Below are 22,778 nucleotides of genomic sequence, written 5' to 3' on the forward strand. Positions count from 1 at the left end.
GTTGACAACCTGTTTGACAGTTTAACAATCTGTTTCTTTCCAAACTGAAGAATTTCTTATCGTCTTCTCACAAGTCAGTAATTCAGTTCCCTCTTCTATATTAGTTAGTATTTTTCATTTTCTAAATATGCTACGTCTCGCTTGGTCTTCATTAATCAACAGCTGTGAATTGGTCATCCCATCCTGAAAAGTAAGAAAATTTAATAGATTAATTCATTTAGGAATGGTCCTGAGCACAAAGAATGGATCCCAAACGAGCGATTTTTATTTATTTATTTATTAAGAAAATATTTAATAGTCAAAGAAAAATGCATTAAGTCATAGTTAAGATATAAATATAATTTAAAGCTCTAAGACTATAAAATAAACAAGTAACCTTTTTTTTTTTTTCTTGTTAAAACTAGGAACTCTGCTGCTGTCTTGGGGTGGCAACTGAAATTACTGCGATTCTTCTTCCTCTGAGGAATGAATATGCCTTGTATCCCCCATGTTCCTCACACAGAGCGTGATACAGGTAAAGTGTATATTCCTGCCTCCCTGTTGGGTGCATAGACATTGGTAATTTTAGCCAATAGTTAGAATCAATGGTTGCTTGAGCATAAAATGCAGAAAAAAACAATCAAATTGTATGCCGTAATACAAGTTCCATAAGGATAGACATTTTGTGACAGTTGTGGAGCAAAAATTGGAACACTGGGGAAAGTAGAGCTGGCATCCCTGACATGAAGCTTTTCAAAGATGGTTTTGAAGAAATGTGCTTATTGATACATGTTTCTCTTGAAACCACTGTTTCCGTTGCTTCTCTCTTCACTTTTCTTTTAAATGTACTACTCCATACCAGAATTTTCTGCTTAACCCAAATAAGACTGTATCTTGTTAGGCTACTTCCATCCATCTTTATTATTTACTTTATATTCCACAATCATTTATCTCCATCTATCATCAAGAAGACACCATTTTCTTCTGCATCTTCTGCACTTGCTAGGGTGACAGCTCCCATCCTAAGAGATGACAGTGTACGCTTCTGTCCTGAACAGTGTAACACAGGTATTAGTATATGAACCTTCCATATTTAGATAAGTAACTAAATTAATGGGCATGCTTGGATATGAATTTTATAAGGTATATCTATACTGACAATTTGAGGATAATACTAATTTCTGGATTCGTATCACATCTTTTGGTAAACTCCATTTCAGGACAAGAGGTGGTCACATAACATTTCCTCTCATTTGGGGAAATCTGAGCATGTGGGCACAGAGGAAGCCGCAACACATGATGACAGATCTCCCAGTCTCACCAGGAATGAGTCAAAAGAGTACACTGCAGACAGAGCTTGGCTCCCAGCCTTGATCTGGTCATCAGCTATTGAAGAATCCAGTCTGAAAGGTATCACATCCATAAGCACAAAATTTATTTGAAAGCTCAGAGCACCAACTGCACAATCAAAACAGACATCGTATCAAGAGCCAAACAACATGAGTGAGGATTTGTGGCACCAAACCAAAATCTCTCCTCTGGAAACTTCATAGTGATCTTTTCAAAGTCTCACATTTCGGTGTTTCAAAGTTTCAACAGATAAGACAGGAAACTGATCTCAACAACGGTGTTTATGTGCAAACTGTTCCTGGAAACAATTCCTATTTTTGGCTGGATTCCACTCATAGCACATATTCATAGAAAAATTCCAGGGAGCTCTTTCCACGTATATAACTGGGTGCTTTTTTTAACCAGATGTTATTGCCTATTCTGAATCAGCTGACAGTGTCTTAGTTGTCACTCGAGACCACCAAAGAAGAAATGTAATTGAATTCAGCTTTTTTGTTGTTGTTGTTGAAGATATGCCGTCTCTCTCACTTTTATGAAATTTCAGTTTTTAACAGTCTACTAAGATGTAATGTATTCCAAAAGAGACAACTGTTATTAAAACATTGCTATTAATAGTAATTTAATACTTATGATGAAGACCAGGCAAAATTCACAATATGGGGTTAAAGAAAAAGCTACCATTGATAGTGTAACTTTGATGAATGCTCTGAATCATTAATTGTTGTAGCGTATTTCAGCATGATTTTACCTCACATTAAATTTCCTCCAGAAAATTCTGTGCCTCCTGACACAACATTAATTTTTAAGGAAAGTACTATTGCAAAACATATGATGTACATTCTCTATTTCCCAACTTGTGGTACAAGTTACCTCCTTCTCTGTTTTGTGTTGTAGTTGATATTGGTGTTTGTTGTAGTTGTTGTTGTTGTTGTAGTTGTTGGTTTTGGGTTTGTTTTTTTGTTTGTTTGTTTGTTTGTTTTTGTCATTTGCTTTTTTGTTTCTGTAATCTCACCAGTCTGTTTTCAACACAAGACTTTGGCTGGGAACTACTTAGCTTTGGAGGGTGGGCAGCTGGACCTAAACTAGAACAGATTTTGTTATGTCAGTAACTGCCCAGTTCTTGACTGGTGTGAGAAGTGTAATTGCTAATGCAGTTGAAAGTTACATTTTTTTCTACAATTTATTTTCTACTATGCTTTTTCACTCTCGGTATGTAAATGCATGCCTTAGGAATTACCTGCATAAACCAGAACACCAAAGAGTAGATGACTCCAATACTATTAAAAGTCTTAGCCGTCTTTCTGTATACTTGTTTCTAATTTTTTGTCAGTTTTCTTTTGATCCTTGCATTTTAACTAACGTAAATGGCATCTACAGTGCAAAGTAATCAACAATTATTCATGTTCATCTCTATTAAGTTTTTTCTTCTGTGTAGCTTTAGCGTCTGCACTTGACTTCTTACAAAAGTTGAACTACTCTTTGTGGCAGGTAATGTATACTAGCTATTTAACATATCTTACTATCAACATTTTTTTATACTTGGTGAAACAGATTAATAATGTATTTAATAATTTTATAATATCCTAACAGTAATTGTAGCTTTCTTTCCATAATGAAATGAAATTTCATTGTGTGGGTGCTTTCACTCCCCACATTATACTGGCAGTGGGGCTTGCCTTGACATAGATTCAAGACCTTGCATTTGTATTTGTGGATGATGGCTCTGCAGCATTTATGGAAGTGGATATCTCTTCCCTTAGTTCTCTGCTCCAAGGCTCTTGCAGCACTGCAGCAGGATTCAGCAGTTTTTGAGAAGGCACTCAGTGGCTGCCAGCATTTGGAAATGTTTTGCAAGGGATGATGCTGAAGACAGCTGGAGCACTTGGAATTTTCTAACTCCCCAGACACTGAAGGCATTGTAGTAATCAGAGTATCTTTTTGTGCCTACGTAGCACTTTAGAAATACTCATTTTTTAATTGTCAGAAACATTCTGTGAGTGTTATCCTCACAGGACAGGCACACAAAATGAAACAAAGAAATTAAGGCAGTATTTCTGCAACTGCCAGTACACAGCTCCACTTGTGAATAATGATCTGCTGCTCAGAGCTCCTCAGCTTGGACAGGTATCACAGCCTCTGTGGTTTGATACTATCACTAGGTGTTCAGGTTTCCCATTGCAACCTGCCAGCCGTGACAAATGAAACCTGTGTCAGGATTGAGACCATTTCTTTGTTCTTCTTTCTTTGTTCAGAGTGCTGGAACTGCTGTATCTTCTATGTGAAATTCCATCTCCTTGCAGCTGGAGGTACATGGTGATGGGTCTGAACATTCTGCAGGTGCCTGAGGGCTACACCAAGATGGAACCCCTCTCAGGGAAGGCTTAGCATTGCCCTCTACAGCTGTCAGCTCCCCGTCTTAAAAATACATGGCTATAAAAATTCTAGTCTAGGTATTCTCAATTGTTTTGTGCTTATTTTTTTGTTTGTTGTTTTTGTGTTTCTTTTTTCTTAATAAAACACACTGTTTTAAATTTAAGATTTGTATGTATTTGTATGTATCACCTTATAGTTTTAAGAATTATTTCTATAATAAAATAATAAGAATTATCTTGTTTCATATATCTATTTTTAAGGATGTATTTACCTGTAAAACATGAGGTTTTATAGTAAAAAATATGCAACTGTAACATTTCAGAAATCTGTCTTTCAGAATGAGTGGGGAGACGGTCAGATAGAAAGAAAAATTCAGAAGGCCTAGGCAAAGGACATTCGCAAGCCATCTGGGCAGCCTGCCCTGGGTGTCAGTGCTTGAGCAGAGACTGAAAGAGATGGACCCAAAGGTCCCTTCAAACTTCATTCAATCTTTGATTCTGTGCCACTAAAATCATAGAATATATCAAAAAAGGACCATATGAAAATGAGTCTTATTTCAGGTAAACTGGCACAACACTCTGAAAATGATCCTAAGGAATCATTTATTCATACTAGCACTCCTGAAATCACTAGTAGTGATTTCTAAGAAATTAACTCATATCAACACTGAGAGATTTAAATATTGTTTAATCTTACATTTACAAAAATAATATTTTGACTATTTATATAGTGATCAGACAGAAAATAAAGATCATGCTATAACTCATAGCCTGATTTACAGACAATAACACAAAACTATCACCACTCCTATAAGTTTTTTCCCTGGTTTTTTCATTTTCAAACATGATCTAATAAACAGCATACATTTCCATACACATTGCTCTACAAATTGAGATTGTCAGTGTGAATTATAAGTTTACATAAACAAAATTCTTTTTACCAAAGGCTGAGCCTTGTTGGGAAGAATTATTTATCTCAGAAGAAATCAATGATTTTCTTAAGTATTGTTTGAGATCTCAGCACTCCCTATTTATTGTCTGGACACAGACATTAGCATTTCTCAGATTGGGCAAGGGTGGTAAATAAACCTATAGGCACGATGTTACCAAACCGACATCATGATTAAATGATGAACTACAACAGAGTCATGGAGTAGCAAGGACAGATGTCTGAAACTAAGTGTTAACGTGCAAAAAGAAAATATGTGTACAAAGACAGATGTATCCCACAGTCTAGAACTCTTAAAAAAAGAAAAAGAAAAAGAAAAAGAAAAAGAAAAAAAAGAAAAAGAAAAAGAAAAAGAAAAAGAAAAAGAAAAAGAAAAAGAAAAAGAAAAAGAAAAAGAAAAAGAAAAAAAAGAAAAAGAAAAAGAAAAAGAAAAAGAAAAAGAAAAAGAAAAAGAAAAAGAAAAAGAAAAAGAAAAAGAAAAAGAAAAAGAAAAAGAAAAAGAAAAAGAAAAAGAAAAAGAAAAAGAAAAAGAAAAAAAACAAACAATAACCAACCTGCAGGTCTTGCCAGTAAATCATGTCAGCCTGGTTACAGTTTGTTAGCTATGCGAAACAGAAACACAACCTAAAGTGTAATTGTTGCTTTTATATATAAATATATGTCTCTAAACACTGCAGTACTTTATCTTGGTTAATCCTTTAATTCCTGAAGATTAATTATCTACTTCTACTTTAGTGCTTGTCTGATGCAGATGTGAGCCTAAGGTATCAGTAAGACATGCCTAGGTTTGAAGTGATTCATCATAAACCACTTTTGCACTTGCCAAACTTCCCAGTAAAATACATATGGAATAGCAAAAAATAGCAGGGATATTCCTTAGTTAATGTGATTTTTATGCCATGTTGACATTGTTATTGGTATGGCACGAAAAATTCTTATAGTGGGAAATCCTTCTCAAATTATTTTGAATATGGAGCAAGACAAGAAATGGGCCTAAATTTCAAGCATCAGTGTTGGTCAGCCTATGGTGTTTATCAGTCTTGAAAAGCTGCAGTAGAATCTGAATTCTAGCTGCACTTAATGATGAAATGGATTTCTCTTACAATCTTTTGACATCACTAGTCAAGCTAACAGGAGTGTGATCAAAACAGCGGAACATTTTTTCTGGTATAACACGGATAAAATATTGTAGCTCAAGATAATATTGAAACATTTATAATCATAGAATCATTGAATCCTTAGAGTTGGAAGGGATTTGTTTATTATTAAACCTTGAGAGATTTTTCCCTTGAATTACAAGACTTTCTGACTTTAGTGAGTTTCTAAACTCATCTAAAAATATCTAATGGACTTAAGCTAATCTTGAATTGTATCCTTGGATGTTCCTCCAGCTGCTTTTATCAGAACTCATTGCAGGGAAAAACTATTTGTTTGATTTTCATCCACATCATTTGGAACAGCTAAAAATAGCTATTACTTATGAAACTGCTCCATGGGCTATGGCCTCCTTCAGGCCACCTACTTCACTGTGGGCTTCTCCATGTGACACAATAGAATTTTTGCTCTGGAACACAGAGCATCTCCTCCCATTCCTCCTTCACTGACATTAGTGTCTGCAGGGTTGTTTCTGTCATACTTTTCTCATTTCTCTCTTTTTCACAGCTTCTGTGCTGTATTTTTATTAACCTTTTCTAAATTTATCACAGTGCATCACTGATGGACTCAGCCTTGCCCAGTTCCCTTTTGGAGACAGCTGGAACTGCCTATGTCCAACATAGGGGCAGCCCTTGGTCTCTTACTACAGAAAACACTGCTGCATCTCTCCCATTATGAAAATCTTACTATGCAAATTGAATACAGATTTATACTGAAATGATAGATTATGGATGCATATCTAGATATACTATGACACTTAAGTTATACAAAAATTTAAAACTAGATCTTATGATTTAAGATTTCGTCCCTATCTATTCTTATTTCATTCAATATATTTTCATCTATTTCTGCTTTATAGCAAGATGCTGGAAGGAGATTCTGGAGGCTGCAGCTTTAGTCTTTGAAACCTCATATAAAAACACTGTTCATTTTAAAGAAAGATAGAAAATATCCTGAAAAATAATGACTATTTTTGATTAGCTTTAAACAATTGTTTTTACGTTAGATAATGTCGTGTAAATTTTGATTTTTTTTTAAGCTCATGAGCTGAACACCATCCAACAGTGATAAATTTCTGCTGCCACTCAACTAGTTATAAAACAAATGGAATAAAGATAGTACTCTTTGTCTGCTCTCTTAGAAAATATACTGTCCTCTTGCCTCCTGCAAGATGAATTATCTCCTGATCAAACAGCTTCTGTGAGATCAAAAGTCTGCCCTCATGATAGCATGACTTTAGTTCATCACTGCTGTGAGGCTTTTTTCATCTCCATGGCTACTTATGCTCAGGAGTTGATTGAAGAGTTTGGAATGCATATGAGTTTCTTGTATGGATTTCATGCTATCATAAATAGTAAAAATATCTCGTGTAAGTATAAAAAAAGTCACTAGCCAGTGCAGTAAGTACAATTGTGAAAAAAAAATGATAGCTTCTAGTATGCTTACTTTGATAACAATACAGGGTAATCTATTTTCAGTAGGGTACTAGAACAGAGGGCAAAAAATTTTTCCTTCCATGTCAAACTGTCGCAATGAGTATCTCCACTCAGATGAATCAGATTTACAAATGAGTTAGCATTTTGATACTAAGTCTTCAAAACAAGCTAAAAGTGTCCACTTTTGAAGGGATTGTTCTTATCTGTACTCCTGAGCTCCAAGGTATGTCAATTCATAAGTTCACTATAAAACTGAAGGAAGTCTGAGCTGAAGAGACTAGAACACTAATCACTGCAGAGACCTTTATATCCAGGAGGGTAAGTGACTTTTTTCTTACCTTTGTTTTCATCATTGTAAAAAGCTACCTATGTGCTTAACTTTTTCATAGTTACACGTCCCACTGAGGTAAACAGTACTGCTTATCTCACGTGAAATTAAACACTTGCATAAATCTCAGTAGAGCTGCAGCCAACATCTAAGTGGTTTACAGCAGCCTTGATGTGTCAGACTTATTTTGATGCAGAATGCTTGAGCATAAGTGAAACACTCAGAAAAGAGCTGTAGTTTAAATAGCATACAAAAATAAAGGGAATAAAGATGAAGGTGGTTATTATGAGAGTCGAGTGCAACTGAAGAGTAAGAAGAGATATTATGAGAGTTGAGTGCACAAAGACATTTCTCTCCCTGCCCCATTCATCCTTTAAAAGCAGAAATACTGGTTTTTTATCCCTTTAAAAGGAAGTACTGATACCAACCTAGTGCTGTACTTTGATACTTACTGATGAATAACAATATATAATATCAGAAGAATTAAAGAAACTACAAAAAGAAAATAATATGGGAAACACGATACAATATGGTGGAACTCTAATTTTATAAATCTGCATATTCATTGCTCTTTGAACAACAGAGTAATTAATGATACCAAGAATGAAGAATTTTGGTTGAAAAAAACCTGAGTCTGGACTTTATTTAAAATAGATGGATTGTTATAATCTCCAGTTCAATTATTATGTTCTCCTTAGATTAACTATGCATTTCGAGGAATCTAAGCTAAACTGTAATATCTCACTATCCAGTCAATTACGTTTTTTCTGAAAGAGAAACATCAACTGAGAAAAAGTAATCTGACTCTTCTTTTACAATGGTCTGATATTCCATTTAGTTTAAATTCCAGTTGCCAGAGAATCTTTCAAAAGGAAACTTTCACTTTTCTCATAGATGTGAATTATACAACTGATAATCTGAGGATTAAATAATAGAAGTTCACAATTAACTCTGCAATCAAACCTAAAGCAAAGACTCTGTTATTGTAACCATCTTTGATCCTTTTTCAGTTTCTGAGAAATTTGATGGACTTGCAAGATCCATTCAGTTCTACTGCCTACCATGTAATTTAAAATGGCTTTTCAATTGAAATTAAATCAAGACTTAAACAGAATGAGTGAAATAAGCTCTTAGGAGCATCAGTATTTTAAGTTGATCAAAAGTTTTATTTTATTTATTAAAGGAATATTAGATTTTTGAAAGACATAGAGAATTTGTTAGATAATAGAACAGACCATAGCATCTGCTGGCTAGTAGAAATATAGCAGTAGATTTTCTGATACATCAGATCTCTATGATTATCTGGAAAGCCCTTGTCTTGATAGCTTACCAGCCACAATGCATACTGACATACAGCCAATGGGCTCTGCATAGCTGTCATACACCTAGAGAGTTAATAAAAGATTTGGTGTTGTAATTTAAGTGCAGCCATGTTGAATCAGTCATCTATGGTGCTCTGCTTTACTGGTAGGGGTTTATACCAAAAATAGTTTCCACTGAATCCACTGGAGACAAAAGGAGTATCAAAGCTTATTATTTTAAAATTGTTACCCCACTGAGGCACTGTCTTGCCTGCCACTTATGTTTCTTGCAAGCTGAGAATTTGAGTGATCTTTTTTGTGTTTTTTTGACTGTATTTGATTTTTACACTGTTTCGTTTTTAGTTATGAATACATACAACTCAACAAGAAAATTTTATGCTTGAAATGATAAATGAGTTTGGAACTTAATTTACTTTGCTTTTATCTGAATGTTTCTATGAGAATGGTAAAGGTTTCTTTAAAATAGAGCACTAGATTAGGATTTGGATTTAACCATAAATGAAAAAGAGCAGAGAGGGACAATTCTGTAACAGAAGAATTTAAAACAGAGTAACTAAAACTATTACATTTCTCAGCTGAATTTATGATATTAGCATCTGTTGTTCACTTTTCCTTTTTAGTTATAAATGGATATATTTCATTTATTGTCATAGCTTTCCAAACAAAATAATTTTTGCCTGTTAATATGGTATGATGTAAGTAACAGAGACATAGATGTTAGCAACTTACCTGGTAAGACAGCTCTTCAATATGCTTGTGTGTTTGTGACAGCTGTCCTCCCAGGGCAGAATTCAGTACAGATTCCATGCTTTTTACAATTACAGGAGGACAGCAGAAACTTCCAGAATTTTTCCTCAGTTACAAATATCAGAGACCAGCATGTGGCAAAAGTTCAGAAAAATAATAAATAAATATATATATATATTTACTTTTTTCTTTTCGTAAAAGAACACTATTTTCATCTGAAAATAAAATTCCTTTTCTGCTCTCTAGCAAAACTCCATAACTCTACCTGCCATTGCATCCCTTCAAGTGATATGGCTCAATTTGATACTATCTTAGAGCACAGTTTGTAAAATAGACACTAAAAGCACTGGAGAGTTGAAATCAACTCCTTCTTCTGTTTCAGAAGATTGCAGCTTTAGCTGCTTAGAAGTCTTCCAGAATCTTTACATAAATCACTTGATTTTCTGTGGAGAACTATTTAAGACCAATAAATACTTAAATTCTTAAATAATCAAAGAAAAGAACAGAGTTCGATTCTTTAGTGGGTAGTAGACCTATCCTCAGCTGAAGGAACTCTTGGATTTGCCATTATTTCAGTGACTTCTTCAGATAAACAGAAAAAAATATGAAGTGAAAATATGGAGTGACTTATTCAGTGAAACAGCTCAGGGTACATATTTAAGTGGCATGCAACATGAAGTCACAGTGATATAGAATTATAGAAAAAGGACAAGATTTCCCTGTTTTCTTTTGTTTTCTGTCAGCATGGTAATTGCTTTACACCAGCAAATTCTTGTGAGCTCCAGTAATAAGATTTCTTCTTGTGCTGCAGAGGGATCTAGCTGTACTCCTTAATACTGTATCAGAATTAATGAAGTAGATTGAGAGATAACATCATATTTCTTGTTCTGCCTTCTCTATGAACACTGGCTATTTTAAAGATAGCTGGGTGCTTCAAATGTAATGAAAGATGTACTTAACAAATACATTTAACAATCTTCCAAACTGTCTGTAAGTAATTCAATATGACTGTGATCATCAATCAATGGGCTTGAGGAATGCTTCATAAGAGAGGAAATGATCTTGTATTCTGTACCAAAGCCTCCTTTCAAGACCCTGGGAAAACATCCTATTCCTTTATATTATGTTGTCAATATATACAGAAATAATACCATTATTTTCCTTCAGTTTTTTTCTCTTAGATTTTAAACTCTGAGAGTAAGAAAACAGGACTGAGTTTTAGCAGTATGAAGTAAAATTCTACCTATATCTTTCTGATGCTCATTTTGTTGACTGTATCCAGGAGAGCATAATGAAGCATTTTATACAAAAGCTATTATTGGGAAGTTACTTAGGCCGTAATCTGCCCATGCTTCTGACTCAAAGTATTTAGAGCGGGACATGATTCTCAAACTTTGCAGTTCTCAGAGATAAGAAGAACATATCTATCAATAGGGTACAAAAATGGAGTTTAAAGAACTAAGAGAAGTATCTTTTTATTTTTGTATATTCACAGCAAATTTGCTATCAGAGATGTACAATATGTATGCCACATATACACATTTTAGTTCTCACACATACACACAGTCTAGAGAAATCCTGCCAGCTATACAGCTTTTCTTTCCTTTCCTTTAATTCAGCTTCAGAATTTGAGAAGTTTGAGTAATTACCTGAAAACACGGCAGTGTAACTTCATTAAAATTACCAGCCAGACTACAGTCTAGGAGATCACTTAATGGATTCTGACTTGGGAATTACAAATAGTCTCGGATGGTATTCAGTTACACTGACAGCATGTAGATCTTCCCTACTTAACCTGCTCAGTTCTCTGAGAAAATTAGATGGCTTGTGAGGACAAGAGAGGTCAGTGTCACTGAGAATATCAGCATGACAAGGCCAGACCTAGAGCTGTAATATCACTAGAGCTAAAGTAAGTGATTAGGAAAGACCAAAGACATGAACAAAGCACAAATCCTGAACCAAATAGGAATAAATGGGGGATTTTTATTTTATTTTTATTATTATTGTCATTATTATTATTATTATTATTGTAATAATAATAATTATTATTAGTGAAGTTTGGGGGAGGTTGAGTATGCAGATTCTTCTGTTTAAAGAGAAAACTATTTTTGCTGATTTGTGTTCTAAAGTAAATTATTCACCAGGGTGTCTTGAGCAGACATCCTCTTCATTTGAGGGGCTATACTGGGTAGGTTAATGAGACACAAATATATGGACTTAGTCGACAGCAGGAAAGAAAATATTGTAACTGGACTTCTTTTGCTACCAATAGAGTTTGATTAATGTACATTAGAGTGCAAACCCATCTATGCATTTTGCAACCAAAGCATTAATAACTTTTATATGCTCTCTGATGCATTTGATTTACGTAATTTGTGTAACTCTGGGCTATGAATATGATGGTTATTGCTACTTGTATCCTGTGATTTGAGCAAACCTTGGATCAGCAGCATTAGGACTGAATTCTTCTCCCTTCCTCATCATTCCCTACCTAATACAAACAGACATATTGCCTATTCAGCAGTTTAAAATAGCCATCTAGTGTATAAATGTATAAATAAGGTCTGATTACTTACAAACTATTTCCCCAACAAACCTTCAATCTTTAATGGCCACATTTTTGTTACTGGTCATGTGAGGCCGAAAAAAAGAGTGGAAAATATAGGGCTAATTGCTCCTTCTGAATTCCTGGGCAGAAGTGCTTGTAGTTTCCTAAAAGAATGTGTAAACAGATTATTTTTCCAGACTCTGGTGAACCTCAGCATTGTCTGTCCAGTCTGGCTCACAAAATTGAGTTCAGTAAATGAACAAACAAAAAACTTTACTGCTAGAAGATTTTTCAACTTTGATCTCTGTCTCCAAAAACTTAGATAATTGTGTAGCTTTTTTAACTGTTCAAATATTAACTAAAGTTTATAGGAGTTATTGGATGATTTGGATGCAACTCTTTGAAAGACAAAATTGTTTCTCTTTTTTGTCTCAGAGCTTGCTTCATGAGGCCTTTCTGGTGGTAAGACTCTGACTGACAACTGCTAATTATCCAGGGGGGTGAATGGTGGGTGACACCATTCCACAGTACCTCTGCTTATGATTGCAAAGATAAGCAGAAGCGGGACAAGCAGTCTTTTTCAGGGGTGTGGCTTGAAGGATCTGACCACTGCAAAAGGCTATAAATGCTTGTGCATGGCAACTGTGGCAACACTTCCTGCTGGTTTATCTGTTGAGTCAGGAATGTCACACTAAACTGAGAGAAAAGAAGAAGAAAAAAAGTCCCATAGAAATGGGGGATAAATGGCCCTCACTAAGCTAGGGATTTGGAGACAACCTCCCAAAGACACCTTTGACGGAGAATTCCCTGGGGAATTCTCTTTGGAAGAACCCCCCAGGGCCTGCTTGGTGCAGAGCTTTTTGCCTTTCTCCCATCCCCCACGGTGATCGGACAAGTTCCTGAGACCAAAGAACCTACTGTATACCTCACTGGACCCACAGTGGTGACTATATCTTTTGCTCTCTACAGAGACTACTTGCTTATATTTACTATCTTTTCTATCACCTATTTTCCTTTCCCCATTTCCCTAAATGTCTAGGATTTGTAATAAATTGGTTGGACCAACATTTGAACTGTTGTTTCTTAATCTAATGCCAGGTGTACGATATCAAAGAACCTTGCTTCCCTCCTGTAAAATGGAGCGAGACAAACTCCTGAATTTCGTCCTTTTGTTCGCATTTCTGTGTTACAATATCAGTGTAATCGAGTCTTCTGAATCCTTCCTCATGTATATTTTCATACTGAAATTTATCTGAGCATATTCCCAATAAAGTAACATACATCGTTCTTCATCTATGTCAAAGAAATGAAGGTCATAAGATTTCAAAGATACGTACGCAAACAACACAGTAAAATACTTTACCACTGTGAGTGGTACTGGTCTTCAGTTGGGTAATGTATGCTTACCACTTTTCACAACTAGGTGCTGAGGGAAAAACTCCTTCAGGGGTTTACTTAAGTTCATCACTGTGAAAGAAGAGAAATATACTGCTTAAGGAAGCAAAAAGCCCAGAAAATTTGAACTCAGACTCCCTTTTGCTCTACGGTTCCCACTGAACCATAAATGCCTGTCCAGAGCAGAGAAATAAAGAAACAGAAGAGTCTGCATTTCGAATTCTTTCTACCCTTTCAAAGAAAGAATTGCCACTGATTCAGATGCTGATTATACATGATAGTTTTGTACCCTAAAAAAAAAAAAAAAAAAAAAAATGAAAGAAAGAAAGAAAGAAAGAAAGAAAGAAAGAAAGAAAGAAAGAAAGAAAGAAAGAAAGAAAGAAAGAAAGAAAGAAAGAAAGAAAGAAAGAAAGAAAGAAGGAAAGAAAGAAAGAGAGAAAAAAAAAAAAAGAAAGAAAAAAATCCTACAGATTAGAAAAAGCTAAGTTTATTTTTCATTTTCAATAGCTAGGAATCCAGGTTATACTAGACCATCTCTCTCCCACTTTTGTACCCAGGAGCAGCTAGAGCATGGAAAACGAGGCAAACAAACAAACATATAATCATGGGAATATCAGCCTTGTCATAATTAATTATGTGTGTCTCTAAATGTCAGCTAGCCAAATGTATCACAAACACTTCTAATCTATCTAAATATCGCATCAAAAATTTTAGCCCTAGGTATGATATTGCCCCATATTTAGGACAGATAGTATGCCACTGTGTATTGGGCTTAGCAAGCCCATCAGTACTAGACAGCCATTCTGCTGAAGTCTGTTTTAATTTTAGTGCATTCTAGAAGAATTAAGAACTAATATGTGACTGAGGGCAGTACCCAAAACACTGTAAATGAGACAGTGAAAAAGTCTTCAACCAAAATTAAATGATACTAAATATTATATCATGATAACAAGATGCATTTCAGAGAGAGAGGGAGGAACTTACATGAATTTTTTTTGCTAAAAATAATATATGCCTTTCTTTGGCTGTTCCTCCCTGGAGAAAATGAGTTCTTCTTTATTAAAATGGACTTTTTTCTTCCTCTCTCTTTTTTTGCTTTTTTTTTTGCTTTTGTTACACAACAGTCAAAGAACCTCTATTCAAAATGTCTAACAAACAGAAATTTGTAAAAATGAGAGACCATTAACAGAAAAGAGCAATCACCTGTTTTATCATTTCTCATCAAAAAAGCAAACCATTCAACCTGTTTATATTCCTTAGTCAGGAAACGTAACAATGTTAGAAGTTATGTAAAGACTGTCAAACAGTACACATGTTAGAAAACTGAAATAATATACAGAATAGGTCAAATTCATCCCAGATGGATGAACTTGAACAGGCTAAGAGAATCTATTGCAATTGTGAACTACACAATAATTCATATGGAATTGTTTGTGCATCAGTTGTTTCTAAAAGCTTGAGAAGATAAAAATGCAGAGGTTCACATTTTCATTATTCTCAGCACCACTGCTTACTGTTACATCTGAAGGGAAAGTAACTTGAGTTACTTTTCACTGCTCTTCTGCATTAGTTTCATCATTAAAGTGTATCTTCACCATAGACAGCAACAAAGCCTTTGAGTCCAGATGTGTTTTCTTAAAAGCAAGGAAATATTTTAATAGTGACTAAACAAGAGATAATATGAAATATATACATTAGATCACCAAAAGACGTCTGTGGTGTTTTTGACTTGCTTTCTTTCGCTTTTGCTTTGGTTTTTCTAGGAAAGGATGAGTTATCTTATTAACTGTAAGCTGGAACTGGACTTTAGCTTCAAGACCAGATATATGAAGCTATTTAGGTTTAATTATTCTTATGGGAATTAGGAACTTAGACAGCTTTAAACATCTTCACATAAGAACCAAAGAATCAGTGCGAAGCTGAGAGATTTCAACTCCCTTTGAAGTCAGTAGAAATCTATCAGTCCATAGACAACAGGCTGTCCTTTGCAGGTTTGAACTCATCTCTCTGTTAAAAGTGTCTCATTTGAAATAAATGTAACAATGGGAAATACTGTAAAAGTAAAACAAAATACAAATGATTCTTTAATATTCCAGCATTCTATAACAGCGAAACACAATAAATGTGAAGCAAGACATTTAACTTCTGTCTAGCTATTTTTTTCCATATTACCTCATATTCATAATGTCTTAATTGCTCTTTGTCACGGGTTACTTAGATTTACCTATGCCCGTGACAGGGGAAGCCACCCCGTGGGCCCCCCTCCCGGGGCCCGGAAAGGAGGGGAAAAAAGGGAGTGGGATAAAACAGCGGCAATCTAAGGAGGAAAAACTTATTTTACTAAATATGATACCGAAATACAAGATAACACAATATAATATAATTGAGGCTAACAAATTGAACGAAACAGAGAGAGAGAGTCCCCGAAAACCGAGAGGCCTACTGTGAACTCTAGGCGACACGGCTGGAACGCTTCCCCCTCTCCGAGAAGTTCGAGAGAAGAAGGAGGGCACTCCAGCCTGGGAACGAGATTATACAGCGTCCTGGTTCCGTGACTTATCATTAACCCTGTTGTTCTCTGGGATATGTAGTCTTCTTCTGTGGACTGCACATTCAATAGAAGTATCCATACTTTACATGATGTTATGATGTGGAATACTGATACTGATAGCAAAATTACAAAACCATGACATTCCACCCCTTATTCTACATTATTACATCATGGTAAATATATATATACATATATATACACGTATGTAAAATTATGATAGCTAAACAGTAGAATTACATGTAACATAACTAAATGTACAACTATAATAACTAAAATACACTACACATGCAAACATATATACATATAAATACATAAAATTATTGACTGCACTCCCCCAGCATCAAATTCCCTTGTGGTACACATTGAACATCCCCATCCTTCTGCATTACCCACCAAGTGCACCCAGGTCCCTGGGCAAAGACAGTTCCACGGATAGGTTTGCCCTTTCCAGAAGCTGGAAGGACCCAAACAGCTTTTCCCAACATGTTCTTTACATGTACAACAGGGACCTTATCTCCTTCTACAGTGTGTAGGGGGCTAGATTGACTAGGACCATCACGATTGACAGATCCTCTAGTATTCACCAACCAAGTGGCTTCTGCCAGATTCTTCTCCCAGTGCTTGAATGTTCCGCCACCCATTGCTTTCAACATAGTTTTCAACAACCCATTATATCGTTCAATTTTACCAGAAGCTGGTGCATGGTAGGGAATATGATAAATCCACTCAATGCCATGATCTTTGGCCCAAGTATTTATAAGGGAATTTTTAAAATGTGTCCCATTATCAGATTCAATTCTTTCTGGGGTGCCATGTCGCCACAGGACTTGTTTCTCAAGACCTAATATGGTGTTTCGAGCAGTTGCATGGGGTACTGCGTATGTTTCAAGCCACCCAGTGGTTGCCTCTACCATGGTGAGTACATAACACTTACCACTGCGAGATCGTGGCAAGGTGATATAATCAACCTGCCACGCCTCCCCATATTTATACTTTTGCCACCGCCCTTCCTCCCAGAGAGGTTTCATCCTTTTGGCTTGTTTAATTATGGCACATGTTTCACAATCATGAATAATCTGCGCAATAGCGTCCATGGTTAAGTCCACCCCTCGGTCTCTGGCCCACTTATATGTCGCGTCTCTTCCTTGATGACCTGAGGTCTCATGAGCCCATCGAGCTAGAAATAATTCACCCTTATTCTGCCAGTCCAAGTCAATTTGAGCCACCTCAATTTTGGCAGCTTTATCTACCTGATGGTTGTTTTGTTGTTCTTCAGTAGCCCGACTTTTGGGCACATGTGCATCCACATGACGCACTTTTATAACCATATTCTTTGTTCGGGCAGCAATGTCCTTCCATAATTCAGCGGCCCAAACAGATTTACCCTTCCGTTGCCAGTTGTTTTGTTCCCACCTCTGTAACCACCCCCATAAGGCATTTGCCACCATCCATGAGTCAGTATAAAGATACAGCATTGGCCACCTCTCCCGTTCAGCAACATCTAAGGCCAGCTGGACAGCTTTTACCTCTGCAAACTGACTTGATTCTCCCTTACCTTCGGTGGCCTCTGCAACCTGTCGTGTGGGGCTCCACACAGCAGCTTTCCATTTGCGATGCTTCCCTACAATGCGACATGATCCGTCTGTGAATAGGGCATATTTCTTTTCATTTTCTGGTAATTCGTTGTATGGTGGGGCCTCTTTAGCACGTGATACCTCTTCTGCTGGTGATGTTCCAAACCTTTTATCTTCAGGCCAGTCCATGATTACCTCTAGGATTCCTGGACGATTGAGGTTTCCCATTCGCGCTCGCTGTGTAATCAGCGTAATCCACTTGCTCCAGGTGACATCGGTAGCATGATGAGTGGAGGGAACCTGTCCTTTGAACATCCAGTTCAGCACTGGCAGTCGAGGTGCCAAAAGGAGCTGTGTTTCAGTCCCGACTACTTCGGAAGCAGCCCGAACCCCCTCATACGCGGCTAAGATCTCCTTCTCAGTTGGAGTGTAGCACTCTTCAGACCCCTTATATGATCGACTCCAGAATCCCAGGGGTCGGCCTCGGGTCTCTCCCGAGGCTCTTTGCCACAAACTCCAAGTGGGGCCTTTCTCTCCAGCAGCAGTATAGAGGATGTTCTTTACATCCTGTCCAGTCCGTACTGGCCCCAGAGCTACAGCTCGGGCTATCTCTTGTTTAATCTGTTCAAAAGCCTGCTGCTGCTCAGGGCCCCATGCAAAATCGTTCTTCTTCCGCGTCACCTGATAAAGGGGGCTTACAATGAGGCTGTAGTTTGGAATGTGCATCCTCCAAAAGCCTACTGCACCCAGGAAAGATTGTGTCTCTTTCTTGCTAGTTGGTGGAGACATGGCAGTGATTTTGTCGATCACATCTGCTGGGATGTGACGACGTCCATCCTGCCACTTTATACCTAAGAACTGAATTTCCTGGGCAGGTCCTTTTACTTTGCTTCGCTTAATAGCAAAGCCGGCTTGTAGAAGAATTTGGATGATCTGCTCTCCTTTTGTGAAAACCTCTTCTGCTGTATCACCCCACACAACAATGTCATCAATGTACTGCAGGTGTTCAGGAGCACCACCTTGTTCCAGTACAGTTTGGACCAACCCATGGCAAATGGTTGGGCTGTGTTTCCACCCCTGGGGCAAACGGTTCCAAGTATACTGAATGCCCCTCCAGGTGAAGGCAAACTGTGGCTTACATTCTGCAGCCAAAGGAATAGAGAAGAAGGCATTGGCAATGTCAATGGTGGCATACCATTTGGCTGCTTTTGACTCCAGCTCGTACTGGAGTTCCAACATGTCCGGCACAGCAGCGCTCAATGGGGGTGTGACCTCATTTAGGCCACGGTAGTCTACTGTCAGCCTCCATTCTCCACTGGCTTTACGCACTGGCCATATGGGACTGTTAAAAGGTGAGTGAGTTTTACTGATCACTCCCTGATTCTCCAACTGGCGAATCAAATCATGAATGGGGAGCAAGGAATCCCTGTTGGTGCGATACTGCCGTCTGTGCACTGTCTTTGTAGCAATGGGTACCTGCTGCTCTTTTACTCGTAGCAGCCCCACAACAGACGGGTCCTCTGACAGGCCAGGCAAAACAGACAGCTGCTTAATGTTGTCCATATCTACAGCAGCTATCCCAAAGGCCCATCGATACCCCTTAGGATCCTTGAAATGCCCCCTTCTGAGGTAATCAATACCCAGTATACATGGAGCCCCTGGGCCAGTCACAATAGGATGTTTTTGCCAGTCTTTGCCAGTGAGGCTTATTTCAGCCTCCAGCACAGTCAATTCTTGAGAGCCCCCAGTCACTCCAGAAATATGGATTGATTCTGTCCCTTCATGACTGGAGGGCATTAGGGTGCACTGTGCACCGGTATCCACCAGCGCCTTATATTCCTGTGGTTCTGATGTGCCAGGCCATCGAATCCACACAGTCCAATAAACTCTATTATCCCTTTCCCTCCCCTGACTGAGGGCAGGGCCCCTCTATTGGTTACCTGTGATGACTGGAGCAACTCCACTGGTGGTTGGTATGTCTAGTAGTTCTTTCACCCGTGCTCGTAGTGCAGAAGTGGGCTGATCATGCCACTTCCTCATGTCTTCTCCACGGTCACGTAGGTAGCGCCACATGGAAACACGCGGTGCAATCGTACTGTTGTTCTTTGCTCGAGCTGGGAAGCGTGTGCGTTTAACAGCTGAGACTTTTGATGATGCAGGTGAGGAGTAGGACTGGAATACTTTGATCAGATCCTTCATTAGACCTGGTGGCCCGTACGAGGATTGACCTTCATCAGTTGCTTCTGATACTATTACGGGATCATCATTACGATTAGTTGATGGAAACAATTTCTTGCACATTTCATCTACTCGGTTTTCTAGCCGTGAGATGGCAGAAACTGCGGCATGCAGTTGAGGGAGCTGCTGATCGGTGGTTTGAAGCATTATAATCAGCTCAACAACTCGGGGCCATCTGTCCACGAACCCTTTAGAACCTGTTACCAATGACTGTGCCATTCTCTCTGGTGCTGTACTTGTGATTTTCTGCCACATGTCAGGATCGGCCCTCACTCTCTCAGGGTCAAGTTCGCTTGGATCAGGGCTGTACAACATTTTCGCCATGGCCAATTCCCTCAGGCGCTGAATACCTTTTTGGACGGTATTCCAACTATCAAATTTAGGCTTCAAAGCATCCTTATAGGGGTACCTTTCTCTCACGGCTTCTAACAGCCGCAGCCAGAGAGTGGCAGGTCCATCCGAACATCTGGTAATCCCTCTGTCGATACCTGCATCTTGGGCAATGTTTCCTAGTTGGCGAGCTTCATTACCATCTAGAGACAAGCTGTTGGCCCCGTTGTCCCAGCAGCGAAGCAACCAAGCAAGGATACCTTCATCTTGACGCCGTGTGAACTCCTTTCTTGAGCCTTGGATTTCAGTCAGCTTCAGAGGTCGACAATAGGTGATTTCCTCCTCATCATCAGTCTCTTCTTCATGCCTCTTGGTTTTCGCCTTTGCTTTTTTCGGTACTGCTCCATGCCCGGCACCTGGGTCTTCTGCAGCCCCCCCCTGTGCTTCTCCTTCTTTTCGTTCTAGACGCGTGGACACCCGTTTCCATTTCTTGCCTTCCACAGGGGCAACTGATATTGCTACTGATGCCTCCTGTGACTGATCAGAATTAACTTGGGCTTGAATCTCAGATCGGAAACTCTCTCTCTCCAGAATAGTATGATACAAAGCACGGTATGCATAAGCCAAACCCCACATAAGGTTTACCTCCTTAGATCTCTGACCCAAATACTCACTTAATTTCTTAGGGTCCTTTAGGTGTTCAAGAGTGAAATCCCATGACACTGCGGGTCCCCATGCTTCTAAGACTTTTCCTAAACCTTTCCATATTCCCTGCCAGTCATCATTCTCTGGTTCTGGAGGAGACTTCCGCATAGAACGAATGCATAGGAACATATATGCATTCATTAATAGTGATAACATGGATGCAAGTATGAACCCTATCTCAGTTATTGAAAGGCGTGTGGAAATCTGAGAGTACAACCTAAATAAAAAGGGTTTTTTTAGCCTGTACAATGAATTAAACATGGTGGTGTTTGTAAAATTGCCTGTTCCATCTGGGATGCAAGTATTTGTAAAATTGCCTGTTCCATCTGGGATGCAAGTGTTTGTAAGATTCACAATTCCATCTGGGATGTAGGTGCCAAAATTCTGACCATACCACATCTCATAAAAGTACCAGGCAGGTGTCTCCATCAGTATCCACCTTATTAGGCTATATACCTGCACAATTCCACAACACCAAATTATGGTGTTAATAGTTGACCAATACTTTAAGAAGATCATAATTGCTTTCAATCCCTTAAACAGAGCAACTGGGATGAAGAGTGGATTCATAGCTGGCAGGCTCTGTAAAAGTCAGAGCTAGCTAGCTTTGCTCTAAGGGAGAAAGAAATCCCTTTGTTTTCTACACAAAAGTTAGATAGCAATGCTGAGAATGTGCAGCAGCCCTTAATGTTGACAATTTGTCTGGTATTTCAAGGTCACGTTCTCAGTGAGCAGCTACGAAAAGATAACACTCCCCTAACGAAGCTCTTTAAGAGTAAAGAGAGAGTTGTTCTAAAAGCTAAAAAGCTCTATGCCCGCATTCTCCACCAAAAATCTGTCACGGGTTACTTAGATTTACCTATGCCCGTGACAGGGGAAGCCACCCCGTGGGCCCCCCTCCCGGGGCCCGGAAAGGAGGGGAAAAAAGGGAGTGGGATAAAACAGCGGCAATCTAAGGAGGAAAAACTTATTTTACTAAATATGATACCGAAATACAAGATAACACAATATAATATAATTGAGGCTAACAAATTGAACGAAACAGAGAGAGAGAGTCCCCGAAAACCGAGAGGCCTACTGTGAACTCTAGGCGACACGGCTGGAACGCTTCCCCCTCTCCGAGAAGTTCGAGAGAAGAAGGAGGGCACTCCAGCCTGGGAACGAGATTATACAGCGTCCTGGTTCCGTGACTTATCATTAACCCTGTTGTTCTCTGGGATATGTAGTCTTCTTCTGTGGACTGCACATTCAATAGAAGTATCCATACTTTACATGATGTTATGATGTGGAATACTGATACTGATAGCAAAATTACAAAACCATGACACTCTTAAAGTGCAGAAGAGAAACTAAGTGAAATCATAAATTAGGAGAAATTCTGCAGAGACCAGTGTCACACTGCTAAATATTTCAGAACCAAAAATTTTTGCATTCTTGCCACAAAATGACATTTTCTGCCTTGGATTTTGTAGTCAGATTCCTACTGAGAACAGGCAAAAATAACATGTAGTAATAAAAACCATTTACAGAATCAAATAGGCTTAAGAAACGATGTGCATAAACTCAGTGGAAAAGCTGAGGAAAGTCATCTACTCTAGATGAAGAGACAGTTCAGACATGCTTCTTTTTTTTTTTTTTTTTTCCCTTATTTTTTATATTTTCGTAGTTTCTATTCTTTTTCACAAAGCCCATGATTTGCAATACATGCAGCTTGACTATATATCTTCACCATATTTAGGAAAACGTGAGCAACATTACAAGTTGCTTATTGAGAAGCCCAGACCTCTCTCTGGGTACAT

The 22,778-nt window shown here is 38.1% G+C and overlaps 1 protein-coding gene across 1 annotated transcript; it reads right to left on the minus strand.

The window, feature by feature from the left end:
- Window positions 1-15,899: 15,899 nt before the first annotated feature.
- LOC146761549 (uncharacterized) lies at window positions 15,900-22,290 on the minus strand. Its single transcript, XM_085542150.1, has 2 exons — window positions 22,058-22,290; window positions 15,900-20,811 (listed from the first exon to the last, which is right to left on the minus strand). The coding sequence occupies exons 1-2, from the start codon at window positions 22,175-22,177 to the stop codon at window positions 19,636-19,638; spliced, it is 1,296 nt and encodes a 431-aa protein (XP_085398276.1). The 5' UTR covers window positions 22,178-22,290; the 3' UTR covers window positions 15,900-19,635.
- Window positions 22,291-22,778: the final 488 nt, after the last annotated feature.

The sequence above is a fragment of the Coturnix japonica genome, chromosome 3 (genome assembly GCF_054131305.1).
Source record: "Coturnix japonica strain WE chromosome 3, WE-NBRP24, whole genome shotgun sequence".
Lineage (NCBI taxonomy): Eukaryota > Metazoa > Chordata > Aves > Galliformes > Phasianidae > Coturnix > Coturnix japonica.

Excerpts from the sequence above, each read along its gene's own strand:
- LOC146761549 (XM_085542150.1), bottom strand. The coding sequence starts at position 22,177 with ATGATAAGTCACGGAACCAGGACGCTGTATAATCTCGTTCCCAGGCTG. Across the intron at positions 20,812-22,057 it reads CGTGTCGCCTAGAGTTCACA|TCACAGGAGGCATCAGTAGC; the intron begins GTAGGCCTCTCG and ends AATTCTGATCAG.